The following is a 14334-nucleotide window of genomic DNA, read 5'->3' as shown; positions in this document are numbered from 1 at the left end:
ATTCTAGGGCAGCTGCATTTATGTACGTTAAGAGTTACTGAATTTCTGGGGATTCTATACTGTCATCCAAGGATTTGTTCACACAGAACAGGAGACGCGATCTGAACAGGAAGCTGTTAGTGGAGGGAGAAAGAAGAAACAATGCTGGCCCTTGGACAATGTATGGCCACTCCTATCTGAAGCAGGATACTATCTGAGGGCAGAGCTTTGCAGCACCTTCTCAACTCTCTGAATTTCTCTGCTGTCCTATGTCTCCAGTCTTCTTTTTACTGTGGCGGGAACATCAGCCATGCTTGACTGCACACGGCACAGCGGTAGAAATCAGTCACCTGCTTTTCCTACTGTGTCCGTGAGGTGTAATACCATACGTCACCAGTAGGGGCTGCCATGAACCCCTCCGTAAGAGCAAACCCCTACTCTGAACCACACCATCTTCCCAGGCAAGGAACTGCCCCAGCCCCAGTCCTCCCTCTGCCCACGCTCGGAGGTCTCACTCCTGCCAGGGAGCAGACTCCAGTTCACATTCCCTGGCAAAGGCCCCTCCCTTCCCCACTTTCTAGCTGTTGTCGTCAGAGCTATAGGCGCCCCCAGCCAGAGACCTGCCCTACCCTGCTGCTCTCTGACCCTCTGGAGAACGGGTCGAGGGGTTTCCCTGCTCCTGCTGGCCCACCGAACACCTGCTCGCTTGGGCTCGAGGTGCAGGGACCGGGAGAGGTGCAAGTAGACCTGGGCTTCCATTAGGACAGTTTCTGCTACACCGTGGGTGGAGCGGGTGTTCGTGCGCTGATCTGGGAATCAGAGCACTGTCGTAGAATGCTTTGCATAAAAAGGAAACCCAGTCTGCTTTTCAAACAAGTGACTATGACTTTTGGAACATCACCCCGTCATGAACTGGGGCATCTGGTTCGTGCCAGCTTGTGGGTTCTCACACTCACGGGGTCAGGTTCTGACGGATGTTTCCTCTCTGATGAACCGCGCAGGCTTGAACGAGCCCCGGGTCAGGGCAAATGAAGTCTGGTGTTAGGAGGCTGGAGGGTGGCCACCTGTGCTCAGCATGGGCTGAGGGTGGCCCAAGGGGCTTCCGGGGTGCTGGGAATGAGCTCCTTCCTGCTCTAGGTGCTGATTACACGGGGAGGTGCATTTTGTGAAAATTCATCAGGCTCTCGAGTTATGATCTGGGCACTTTTATGCATATTATACCTCAAAATAAAGCTGACTTCAAATATTCATAGATTAGGTTTACTGATTACACAAGATGCCTCAGTAATTTAAGGAACTTCCACTATAGATTGAAGAAACATAAAAATGAACGAGCAAAAGAAAAACAAACCCCCCAAAATATGAGCATACCAGACCCCAGGAACAGGCCTAGCCATGCTTTTCCTTTGAAGGTTTCATAGGTAACTTCTGGTGAAAGCCTCTCTGGTTCTGTGTTTGGTTTTGTTTTAGGTGGGGAAGGGGGAGTGAAGAACAAGGGAGGGTCTGGTTTTGAAACGCCTCCAGCAGGTTCTGCTCTTGGGGACTGGCTGCGGCTCATTACCCCAGGGCTGGCACACCTCTGGGTCTCAGGGGGGCTTGAGAACAACACACACAGGGGCCCGAGACTCTCGGCAGGGATGGGGCGCTAATGAGAACACATAGCGGGACTCGCTTTGGACCAGAGGGCAGGCGCTCCAGGCTCCGAAAGCAGAGGCGGCTGTCACGCTGCTTCCTCACTGTGGGGCCTGCGTGCTGGCTGAGAAGGCAGCTCCTTGCTGCCCTCTTCACTCTGGGGAGGCAGCCCACTGGCCTGGCCCCCCAGGGGCGCGCCCTCTTGCCCTTTTGGTTCCAAGACCAATTTCCCCTTAAGACTTCTCAGCCTCTATTGTCTTAGAAGGCCTCAAAGGTCCACCTACCTGAGCTAGGGCCAAGGGGTAAGGGAGCTGGTGCTGGAGGGCTGCCTGGAAGCAATCCCTGCTCTGCCAGTTACCAGCTGTGTGACCTTGGGCAAGTTACTCACCCTCTCTGGGACTTGGATTCCCCATCTGTTTAGTAGGGATAAGAACAGTACCTACTGGAAAGGCTGCTAGTGAGGATTAAATGAGTTAATGCTTATAAGGTGTTTGGAATAGTGCCTGCCATGTAGTGCAATATAAAATTTATATTTAAGCTTTAAAAAGTCCTCCACCATTTGTGCCTTGGGGCAATTTATTAAAGAAGAGTCCTGAGACCAAATGAGTTTGGGAAATAGTTCTCTTGTGTATTAGGGTATGCAAGGCTCCGCAGTACAGAAGTCGATGTAACCCAACGTCATCCCTCGCAGAGGAGTTGACGTTTGGCATGTTCACACCAGTACGCTGGGGTCTTAAATATTTGGAGTATCTTCCCTATTTTGGGAGTTTTTTAATAGAACACCCTTTGAATAATACTGGATGTACCACTTCCCCTGGGGAGACCATCTTCATGAGACGGATACTTATAAAGCACTTCAGATGTGTTGGGGATGACACAAAGGGCATTAGGGTATCGACTTATCCTTACAGCCATCCCCAGAGGTTGGTGTAATTACTGTACCCATTTTCACATGGGAAAACTGAGGTAGAGGGAAGTTGATCATTTGACCAGTCATAAGTGGCAGAGCCAGGATTTGAACCCCTGCTGTTGGGCTGCAGAGCCCATACTATCAACCACTCTGCTGCGCCGTCTCTTGGGCCCACCTGTGAAGCCCCGAGGGATGTGATGGCTGGTGTTATATACTCCCTGGAGCCTCTCAGGCAGACTGGTCCTCCCCAGTGCGTCTCATGATCAGCACCTTGACCTTGGCCGTCTGTCCTGCTGGCCCCCTGAGGAATGGGCACGTTAAGGCCTTCCACTCTCCAAGCTCTCCACCAGCACACACGGCAGCACTGCTTGGCCCCCAACAGGGACCTGAGTGTCTGTGTGCCAGATCCCAAAGATTTTTAAGAATCCAGATCCCAAGAGATTTTTAAGAATCCATCTGATAATAGCCCAAGGGCTGGCCTGACGTCCGGCAGCGGCTGCAGCACTCCCCCCGTGGGACCGTGCAGATCTGCGCGCCTCCAGCTTTGTTCTCCACGACCGTCAGTGAAAGCATCAAACCCCTCGTACCTTGCTTGCTTTCAGGATCTCAAACATCAGGGGCAGGCCTTGGGTGATGAGCTCCTCAGTGTATTCCTCCTCCTGAATGGTCTTAAACTCCTTTAATAAGCACTGGATGAGTGGCCGGCGGTGCTGCTGGAAGGCAATCCGCAAAGACTCCAGCCACGTGTGCAGCGTCCACGGGACACCTGGAGGGGGAATTGGAGCCAGGGGAGACGGAAAGGGAGGGGAAGGGAGGGGAAGGCAGAAAACAACCAAGGAGGAGGCACATTTTAATCTAGAAATTGGCCTTTCTCCAGGACGTTACCAAACGATGAAAACAAGGGGCTGGTTTTCAATGAATGGAGCCAGTGGTTTTTTTTTTTTCCCTTTTTTCCCCCCCAACTTGCAGAAGTTGAAATTAAAGGTCATAATTCAATTCCCTTAACCATGGGTGTCCATTTCTGCATGCTATTCATATTATCAGGGGCTGCATTCTCCAATGTATAATCAGTGCAGGGGATACTGGGATTTTATGCATGATCGTGCATATTATATCCTTCTGAGCTCATTAGTCTCATGCCCTCTGCAGCCTGGGAAGAGAGATGCTCAGGGAGGGGAAGCGTCTTGCCCAGGATGAGGTGGCCCATCCAGGCCCAAATGAAGGTTTCGAGCTGGTGAAACCCAACCACAGACTTCGCCATCCACGACTTGGGCTAGGATGAATATTTACATCCGAACAAAAAGTCACAGGAGAATCCTGTTCCTGCTTCCCTGAGCAAAACAACATTTCCATCTGCAAGTACTTCATCAGGCCTTTCTCCCCTAATGGAAACCCCTCCAGCAGCTGATTGCTGTAATCTGCTCCTCTCCTCTCACGGCGAGGCACTACTGTTTATAACAAGTAAACCATTCAGAGTCCTGAGCTTCAGAATCATGCAAAACAGGCTCTCGGGGCCACTGCCTCAACACCTCACATACCAAACAGCCAGCGCGGGGAGAGTCTGGCATCCACAGCCAGGGTCACGGGCTCCCCAGTCCCTTAGCCCAGCTCAGGCTGCTGCACCTGCAGCTCCCAGGCCAGGACTAGAGGACTGGGCTGGGAAGGCGAGGCGGGCCTCACTGCCCAGACACACCAAGGGATGGCCCATGGGCTCACTCTCTCCAGGGCTTCCCCTAACTCTTCTCAAGAGCAGCTTGGCCCCTGGAGCCCCGTGGGAGGAGGCCCAGTCGGGAAGAGGGTCCTCGGTCTCACTGCTATGCAGTTGCCACCTCGTGGGGTTGGGAGCTCTACGGCCACGGCTCCCAAATCACTGGGAGCCATCTGGGATGATTGTTAAATATAAAGATTTCCAGCCTTTGTCCATCCAGACCCTTGACAGCAGAGCCTCTGGGTGTAGGGCCTGGCAATCTGTATTTCAGACAAGCCCCCCAGGTGATTCAGACTCCTGACCCGGGGTCCGAGGTTTGGGAATTATGGAATGACCATCTGAGGATGGGGCTTGGTGGCTGGCAGGACGCTGCTGCCTACGGGGACAGCGCGGGCCTCTTAGCCCGGAACAAGAGGCGCCCCGGGCCCCGCGGGGCGTGCGTGCGCGGGCACCCGTGAGGGCGTGGGGCCTAGGGCCGGCTGCGCCGTGCCCGGCGGTGGGGGCGCCCGCACTGACCTATGCTCCTGATATCAATTGTGACATCCACGTATCCATGCTCAGCACTGTGATACATGGCCTCCCTCAGGGCTCTCAGTTTGGCCTTGCTGTTGCGGCTGGCGCACAGGGGGGGCGGGGCTGTCTCCGCCAGGTCAGTCCCCTCGGCCAGAATCTCCTCCAGGGACAGGATATCACTCTTCTCCTTCTCTGGCTGAGCGAGCAGTTTGCGGAACACATTCCTGTCAATCATAAACCCAGAGAGGAAGACACTCAGAGAGGGATAGCGGCTGGGCCGGGGCGCAGGTGCGGGGGGAAGGCGCTCAACCCAGGTGGGAGAGTGGGATGGGGGGGTACCGACTAGGGGCGAGAGAGGGACGGGAGCCCTCCGGGGTGGTGGCTGTGGGGGCCTGGTCACGGGTGCAGTGGGACTGGCCTGGTTTCCTCGAAGGCAACGTGGAGCTAAGCGAGTTCCTCAAACCTCACAAAGCCTGGGGCGCTGCTGACCTTTTCACCACCAGCCTGCGCTCCCTCCAGAGTGAATTTGCTTTACTTGGAGTTATGTGTAGTGACATCCGGCAGGGGGAGGCCTGAAGGAAACTTAGAAGGGCAGCAACCAAACCCGGGGGCCTTTCTTATTAAGTTGATCCTTCTGCCTTCCTGACAGCTTGCCGAGGTGCTGCGTTTGGACCAGAAGTGGCTAGGGACGGACAAAACCAGCCGCTTTCCCGGAGAGGATGTTGGCTGCACCAAGTCGCCTCTTGGCAGCAAGCTGGCAGGGTGCTCACAGCCTCTGCGGCCGACGGGGGCCTGGACCACCTCACGCTGCCGCTGGGCCCCACATCCAGAGATGTAGCGGGTCTGGGGTAGGCCTGGGAATCTGCATTTTTAACAAGCACCACCGGGGACCTGGCGCCTCCGGCCCATCCTAGCCTACCTGTGTCCGTGGGCTGCGGCCTGGCTGAAAGAGTTCATATCCCCCTGCGGGGTTGTAGAAATTCCATTCCTGTACATGGTTCCTATCAGGGGATCAGCGCCACGCTCCAACAGCAAACTAACCAGTTCAAAATTTCCTGCAAGCCCAGAGAAGGTTTTTTTTTTTATAAGAGAATAAAGCAAATATACAGTCGCAGGCACATGAAGGGCCAGGGTGGGGGGGACCCTCGGCCGGGGCGAGCCTCGGCAACGCTCACCTACGGCCGCTGCGAGCTGCAGGGGCGTTTCGGAGTAGTTCTCCTCGCCATGCTCCACAGAGCCCTCCACCTTGGCCCCGGCGTCCAGCAGGAGCTGTGGAGGAAGAGCGGCCATTGAGATGATTAAAGGCGCGTGCTGCGCAGTGGCGGCGAGACGGAGGGCGGCTTACTCGACGCTGGCAGAGCTAAGGGCCATGCCAGTGCCCCGCCCCTCCCTCGGGTCAGTGGCCATGAGCACGGGGCTGGGTGACAATTATCAGAGGACGAACCGAGCCTCTAGAACCTTCTAGATCCTTAGACGACTCAACGTGTGGTCCGAGGACACAACCTCAGCACCGCCTGGGAGACAGAAGTGCAGAATCTCGGGCCCTGCCCCAGACCTACCGGGGGAGAGTCTGTATTTTAACAAGAGCCCCAGGTCATCTATACACACCTTAAGGCTTCTAGCAGCACTGAGAACAAATCTGAGGTGTGCTTGGGTTGGTGACATAAAGCCCCAGAGAGAATGATCTCTTAGAACCACAGAACCTTAAGAGTTCTGAAGACTGGGGATCCCTGAGTCAATCGGGACAAGAATCTCTTCTAGAACACCCTGGGTGGGTCTGGGGACAATTTAGCAAATGGCCAAGATCAATGAACAAAGCAGCAGGGCTTTGTTGACGAATCCAGGCTTTGTTAAGGCAGCGATTCCGCGCATGCCGAGTCTGGTCACAGTGAACGTGCTGCCCACTCCGCTGAGGTTAAATGGAGGAAAGAGCTGCATCTTCACTACCTCCCCAGGGCCACTGGCTCGGGGAAGCGGGGGCACAGCCAGAGGCATGCAGGCTGCTTGGGATTCCATGACTCCTGCGGTGGGGAAGTGACCTGACATCTGTTCAGCTTTGCTTAGCTCCGCTGCTCCCATTCCCTCCTTAAAGGCCGAGGATGCCGCTGCATGCTGAGGACGGCATCGTGTCTGCCAGGCCGCCGCCTGACCTCTGCTCCCTCAGATCCCTCTACTAGCAGTGGACAGGGCATGGCATTCTCCAGGAGAAGCCAGCTCTCGGTGTGACGTGTCACACATTCAACCTTTTGAGATGTGACTTTGGCTGTCTAAGGATTCCCAGGACCCAGGAAGCAACACAGGATTCCTGTGAAATTTCAACAATGCGAGATGTCCCTGGAGCCCAATTCCCTGCTCAGCCTCTTAATTCTAAGAGGCTTGGACCACGTAAAAGGCGGTGAGTTCCTGATGCACCTGCAGCTGAGTGCTCACTGTGCGGCCAGGTGTGGTCATGGACCTGGATGCAGACTCTTTCCTAAAGCAGTGAAGATCAAGTTTAAGACCTGGAATGGACTGATGGCTATTTATTGAACACCACACCTCTACACCGACTGGGAAAGGTGAAAGAGACACATTTATATGCTCGAAGGACCTCTTAGGAGGATACCTCACCACACCTGGGAAGCTGCTTCAGAAGACACATGCCAAGGACCTACTCTACACTTCCAGGATCAGATTTTTCAGAATGTGGGATCCACATAAGTGTCTTTTGGAAACACTCCCTTGGGGACTCAGATGCTTCTTTTCACCGGCTGGGAACCACTGGGGTCAGACCCAAGGGGACACCAGCCAAATCTTATGTTCATGTTACAACAAATAAAATGAACAAATCCACAAAACAACAGCTCGGGCCCACCCTGAAGAAGCAACCAGGAAGAACTCCTTAGGTTTGCCACTCTGTGTGTCAGGCTGCATGTGGGTAGGTGGAGATTTCATATTGGCTAAAGCCAGGTCATAGAGATCATTACATATAACACTTTCATTCACATGATTTGAATGTGCCACATTTAAATGCCGTTAGCCAATATGAGTCTCTTTGGGAATATGCATGCTGGGAGAGGAACAGATTTGCATAATGGAAGAGGTAAAATTAAAGGTCAGATGTGGATAGGGAAATACGTTAATACCTGAACTACAGGAATATGTCCATGCAACACAGCAAAAGTCAGAGCCGTCCAATGGCGGGTCTCGGGGTGGACGGATGGATATTTATGAGGAGTACTGACAACCTATAAACAAATTGAGGTTATTTTCAAAACGTGACCTTGACAATCCTTCAACTAGTATATCTGACCTATCTGTGGCTGGGCATGTTGGCTAGAGATTCATAAAAGGACATTCTGGAAGGTGCCTTGGGAAATGCTGGCAATGTGGGGTTGGGATTTTCCCCCCGGTGGATGCCCCAGACAGCTCTCATCAGAACCGGGCGTCTGTGCCCCTTGTGTTCAGAAGAACAGAGATTCAAGTGATCTCAGGCAGACCATTAAAAGACTGTGCTTTGGAGGTGTTACCCACGGGGCAGTGAGAAGAGCTCCCTGTGACTTAATGCACTCCGTGCATCATCAGGGCGCCTTGGCGTCTCATCTGAAAGGAATTCTCTAGACAACTACTGATCACCTCGAAGGTGCCTCGGAGCAGCCGTAATGGGGGCTGCCGGGAGCCAGCGCCCCGGCCGATCTCTCTCCTGCTGCTGCTCAAGAAGGATGTAAGACAGCGCGAGAGGCCATGACCACTGCATCTCACACGTTTAAGGGGGCTCCTCGTCAGTGGCAAAGCCCAGGCGAGTGGATGTCTGCTTTGAGCTTTGAGCCAGGAAGACCACCACCCATTTGGTGGAGGAACTTCACGGTCTGGTCACAGCTCATCCCACCCTGCCCTCGTTTCTTTCTTCTGTCGGCCTCTTGGGTGACAAGGACCCTTATGCTACTGGCAACATGGGCACCAGACCTCCCCTGGACAAATCAAGAGGGGGCAATCTACTATTGGTCTTTGGGTCTGGAGGTTGCAAAGCACCCCAGGTGGAGAGGGAGGAGGCTGGGAAGCTGAAGGCTGGGTCCCCGTGGGATTAGCACCCACACACAGTTTTTTCCCCAAACTCCCCTGGGGCCATATAAGCATGATGCCAGCTTCACTCAGAGCAGTTCCATTCACTAAGAGCCTGCAGGGGAAGGCCTGAGCTGGGAGGCTTGGGCTGAACTGGAGAGGTGGACCAGAGACCACCCACCACCAGGACACCAAGCTGAGGTGCCCTTCTGGGGTCTGTGTGGCAGTTAGGGGTTCATAGCATGGGGAAAAAATCCCCAAATACATGAAACTTGCAACTTTAAAATGGTTCTGGATCCAAAACTATGACTGTCCTGTTTTCCTCTGATGAATATAAAATCACTAATTACAACAAAAAAAGGTCACACTAGTATTAAGAAGGCAAGGATATCTAATTTGAAAGGAAAAAGGTTTCCCACAGGTTTGCTGAGCTATGATGACTGCAGGATGTCAATTTTCTCAGCCGCTGAGGCAGTCAATATCTGCAGCTGGGGACAGGAGGTTTCTAGAACATGGTCAAAAGTGGGCTTGCACCTATTACATGCCTTTGGAGGAAGAACCAATACGAACCAAGTCCCAAACATATGCTAGGGGCTCTCTCTACATAGTCCTTCCAACAACTCTACGAGAGAGGTTTCATTATTCTTCCCATTTTGCAGATGGGAACACTGAGGCTCAGAAAGGTGGAGCCACTTGTCCCAAGCAAGTCACTATGACTCGTGGTTTTGGAATGTGAATCCACGTCTGTCAAGGTCTAAAGACTGCGGGTGTGCGCCATCCACTATTCAACACTGCCTCTAGAAAGCTTTGAGATCAGTTTTAAGAACCATGGCCCCATCTCAGCCAACCAGGCGAGTCCATAAGCGTTTGGTGGGGGAGGACAGAAGATCTGTGGGAGGTAAAAATCTCAGCTCGGGGACACGAGCCAGGGCCTCCTCTGCTTTGTCATAGGCAAGAGAATGGGCTGATAGCTCAGGAGGGCTCTTTCTGTCCCGATTCCAGAAGTGAAGGATCAGCGGTAAGAATTAGGAACTCTGAAATCCTGAGCTCAGGAAAAGCGAGTGCTCCCTGCTGCTACGTTGGTTGTATTCAAATCAACACACGTGTGGCAGCTCCTTGGAGCATGGCTGGGCTGGGACCTTAGGATGGACCAAATCTATCAGTTGGTCTCACAGTGGACACAGCAACTATAAAGGGCAGACGAATGACCTAGTTGCTGGACTGAGCTCCCTCAGCCCTCATTCTTGGGAGAAAAAGCCCCCCTTCTCCTGGCTCGCCTTCCCCGTGGAACTGCCAGGCCCAGGGCCCTGCAGCCCTCTGCACCCTCACCTCCACGTTCAGGTCAGCTCCAGCATCCAGCAGCATCTGAACCATGGCCTCGTCCCCGCGGACGCAGGCGTACATCAGGGGGGTCATGCCCTGTGGAGAGTTAAAGATCAGAGAATGGAGAACGTTGACAAGGCGGCTGTGGGTCACTCGGCGATAGCAGACAGAAAACCTTACTTGTGTTTCGGAGACAGTGTTGGTGCTCAAAACTTGGCTTAAAAAAAATACATGTGTAGCCCTTGACTCATGGGGCCACAGTCCTCTAGGTTTTGAAAACTAGAATGGAAGAGAGGAAGGAGTGGACATGGCCATCTCAGCATGTCTCTTTAAGTCACAGGGTTTCCATTTGCTTGTTGTCTTAAGGTACGAAGGACCTAAGTGTGTTGGCTAAACCAAGTGGCTGATTTCAATTGATAGCTCTGAGGAACTTTCTGGATTCTGCCATATTAGCTGTAGGCTGTCTAACTGATAAACATTGTTTCCTTGACATTTTCTCTTTTACAATATAGTAACTGTCATCTTTGCTCTATAGAAGCTGCTGGCCAGCGTCAGGGGAAATTGGATGCCTCTGAGCGTGTGGTGTTCTCCATCACTGACATCTGCTTTGACATTATCATTTACAAGTAAAAGGCAAGCGAATGAGGAACGGCTTTCAGGAATACCATATTTGCCCACCACAATGCCTGTATATTAGAAAAAAAGTACCACAAATAACAGAAGGAAAGGGTAGATTTTTCCATAAACAGTATTATGCAGGTGACTATTTGGGAGTTACAGCCTTATCTCACCTCATATACCAAAATACTTTCTAGTTTGATTAGAGATATACACAAAATGAAAACTATGAAAAAATGAGTAGGAAAGATCTCCATGATCTCTGGATCAATTTCTAGGTGTAAAAATAATGGTAGAAATCACAGAAGAAAATCATTATAACTTTGATGACAAAATTGAAAACATTACAAAAAATAAGTTCAGAAATATTTGTCACATTGTAACAAAGGATTATTATGTCTAATATATAGTGTTCTTCTAAGTAAGGAAGAAAAACAACAAAGATCCTGTGAAAAGCAGGCAAAAGATAAGCAGAAAATTAATAGGAAAATCATTTATTGTTGGAGGGCATAGAGAAAGCAACAGTTTCTGGGAAAGACATTTGGGATCCAGAACCTTAAGAAAGGCTGATGGTTATTTGAAACACTATTTCTACCTTTAAGAATGTCCTCTTAATAAAATTAATCAGAGATTTGGACAAAGACTTGAGTAAATATGTCTAGCCCAGCCTTACCAATAAAAGTATTATTCATTAAAGTATGATTAAATGAGTAACTAATATGACTATTTTATGTTGCCTTTGAAACTGGTGTTTAAAAAAAGAATATTTAAATGATATTGGAAAGTACCTTTATATAAAATGTGGCAAAAAGCAAGATAAAGATCTCTGCTTTGCGGTTTTATAATGTAAATGTGTGTATATATATGTGGATGTGTATATGTCTGTGTACCTTAGGTTTCCTTGGTGTTGCTCAAGAAAATTATTAGCCATAATTGAATGAGTCCCTGCTATCCCCTTACTGAAACTCACTGCACAAGCTGCCCATGACAGAAGCAGCCCTATCTATCCCTTGTGACTCTCCATCTGGGACTCACGTTTTAAAATGCTGTTTATTTTCTCTGTCCAGGATATCTTCACCCACATGGGGTGTCTCCCTGATTAGGACACTCAAGACTCTCACAATACCTGTTTCAGGGACTACCTCCTTGGGTCCCCCAGGATGACTTTAGTGTGGGTTAAACATACCCTAAAAGTTTGGTGAAAATCTGCCTGGACTTGTTCTGTGACGAAGTAACAGACAGGCAGAAAACTAATTTTAACCGCACTGGAAAAGGACTTGGAGGACAGATGCTAAATATAAATGATGATGATCTGGGTATGGCATTATTTCCTTTCTGGATTAGGCAAAAAATTTTTTTTCTGTTTTCCATTTTAGCTGCAATGATCATGTGCTATTTCTATAAAGATGATGAGGGTATTTTTAAAAGCTATTTTAAAAACTTAAAAAGAAACAACAACCCAAATCAGCCCGAGCCACCAGCAGGGGGCGCCCCTCGCCAGTCCCTGCGGGCAGCCCTAGGGGCGCTGGGGCCAGTCCAGATGCGCAGACCCTGTACCTGTTCGCTCATGGTGTTGATCCCGTCGGGCCCCAGCAGAGACACCGCCTGCTTCACCAGGTCCGTCCGCCCACAGTTCAGCATCCGGAAGCCCAGGTCCTGCTTAAACTTGGCTTCGATGGCCACTGCGTCCAGCTTCCGAGACGCGCAGAAGCAGTCGTCGGCCCTGAGGGAGGGAGAGATGGTCATGTGGTCCAGCACCTTCCCCCGGGGCTGGTCCCCGAGGGCCCCGGGAGCTAACTCAGAAGCCCGAGGGGACTCTGCATGTGCTTTTCCGGGACACTGCCGAGGCTGCAGTTCTTGTTCGATGGCCTCCCGGTGGCTCTTGCTCCTTTTTCCTTTACCACGGCTCTAGTCTGCCTCGGCTCTCCTCTGCGCTCCCCCAGTTGTGCTGAGTATAACCATGGCTAATATTTACTGAATGTTTACGATCTGCTAGGACACTGATAAACACTTGACACGAACTGCTTTGATACCAATGCGGCCCCAAGACCAAGTACTGCCATCACCCTCTTTTAACCACGTGGGAAACGCAGACAAGTGACTGGCCCAGGGCCACACCACCAGCAAGCCGGGCGGCTGGGACTCGAGCAAAGGCAGTCCATGTGGAGAGGTGGCGTTGGGGACTGCTGGGTCACCCTGCCCCCAGTCACAGCACCTACGGTTTGCCTGTTTCCACGTCCGACTCCCCTCTAGGCTGGGGACTTTCGAGGGCAGGGAGGCTGTCTGCATGCCAGGGCCCTTGGAAGTCCCCAGCCAGACCATGCACAGCACGTGGAGGCATGAGAAACGTCAGTTGGATGAGCACAGAATGGGTGGATTCTCTATGTTCAAATCAGCAGGGCAGGGAAGTGGTGAAATAAAAGGAGAGCATGAAAGATGAGCTGCGGAGACTATGACCAGCCAGGGTGCAGCGAGAAGGAGTGAGGCAGGGTGGGAAGGGGAAGCAAAGGTTCAAGAAGGTGATGAAACTCTGCTTGCAAAGGATGTAACTTCCCTCTCACGATAAATCCACCAAGCAATTAATTATTAAATCAAACCACCAAGCTTGTATTGGTGCCCATTTGTGCCAATCTCTGGCGAGGTGCTGAAGACACAAAGGTAACCGTGTCACTGTCCCTGCCTGGAAGGGGAGGAGATGCAGCCCCAGGCTATTATAACTGGTATTGGCAGGGTAGTGTGTGTGGGATTGGGACTTGTGTTATTATGAACAAAGGTATTGTGGGAGTCTAAGGAAGCAGCACCAAAAAAGGCTTCCTGGAGGTGGCAACTCCTGAGTTAGGTCTTAAATTAGGTGTAGGAGATGGGAAACGAGAGGGCAGAAGTTTGGGCAGGGCCAGTATGAGCGAAAGTGTGGCGAGGAGAAATGGTAGGTGATGAGCGCAGAATGCTGGGCGTTTTGGTGTTTCCGGGGCCTACACTTGTAGGCAAAGAGCGCCAGAAGCTGAGAGAGGCACAGCAGGCAGGGGCCGGATGACAGTTCATCTCAAAAGCTGCTGGGGGTTTCTAAGCGGGGGAATGAGAAGGTTGGAGGGCCGTTCTAGGAGAGAGTGGAGGATGAGCTGGAGGAGGCTGGGAGGGGTGTCAGTGCCTGGCATACAGTAGGTGCCAAATGAGCCTGCTGAATGGACGGGAGAAGCCGCTGCCGGAGGCAGCAGGGCGGCCAGGAGGGCTGGCTGAGGCCATGCTGGGGGGAAGGAGCCCAGGGCGCCGATGCGCTGTCTTCTCCGTGGGTGGGTGGGTGGGCTCCTGGCCACCCGTTCTCAAGTATGGCCCTTGCCCGGGGCTGGGGAATCACGCAGGAGCATCCGCTGAAGCCAGCCTGGCCCAGGCCCCTTTGTGTTCCCCCTGCTGGCTCGGAGAGGGTGGGACCTGCGGGAAGGAGCCAGGGGTTCAGAGCTCCAGGCTCCACTCGCCTGCCTCTGGGGGCCTGCAAGAGGGCTCTGCCTTCTTCTTCTTCTTTTTTAATGGATTAATTCTTTATTAATATGTATCAATAATATTGTTTTGTTAAAAATATGCATATTGTGCCTGGTGCTTCTTAGTCTCATGG

At 51.8% G+C, this 14334-nt stretch overlaps 1 protein-coding gene across 2 annotated transcripts in view; it reads right to left on the bottom strand.

Annotated features, from left to right (window-relative positions):
* Positions 1-14334, bottom strand: part of ABTB3 (ankyrin repeat and BTB domain containing 3) — a 346016-nt gene that overhangs the window by 34974 nt on the left and 296708 nt on the right. Inside the window, exons 5-11 of one of the 2 annotated variants that reach the window (XM_058308674.2) lie at positions 12282-12447; positions 10113-10202; positions 7868-7969; positions 5918-6011; positions 5662-5797; positions 4746-4966; positions 3109-3287 (exon numbers count right to left, since the gene is read on the bottom strand). In XM_058308674.2, coding sequence (XP_058164657.1) covers positions 3109-3287; positions 4746-4966; positions 5662-5797; positions 5918-6011; positions 7868-7969; positions 10113-10202; positions 12282-12447 — 988 coding nt within the window. The remainder of the gene's footprint in view (positions 1-3108; positions 3288-4745; positions 4967-5661; positions 5798-5917; positions 6012-7867; positions 7970-10112; positions 10203-12281; positions 12448-14334) is intronic. The other variant, XM_058308675.2, reaches the window with a different exon arrangement.

This window comes from Dasypus novemcinctus, chromosome 12, assembly GCF_030445035.2.
Source record: "Dasypus novemcinctus isolate mDasNov1 chromosome 12, mDasNov1.1.hap2, whole genome shotgun sequence".
Lineage (NCBI taxonomy): Eukaryota > Metazoa > Chordata > Mammalia > Cingulata > Dasypodidae > Dasypus > Dasypus novemcinctus.
This window is presented reverse-complemented; position numbering and strand designations above follow the sequence as displayed.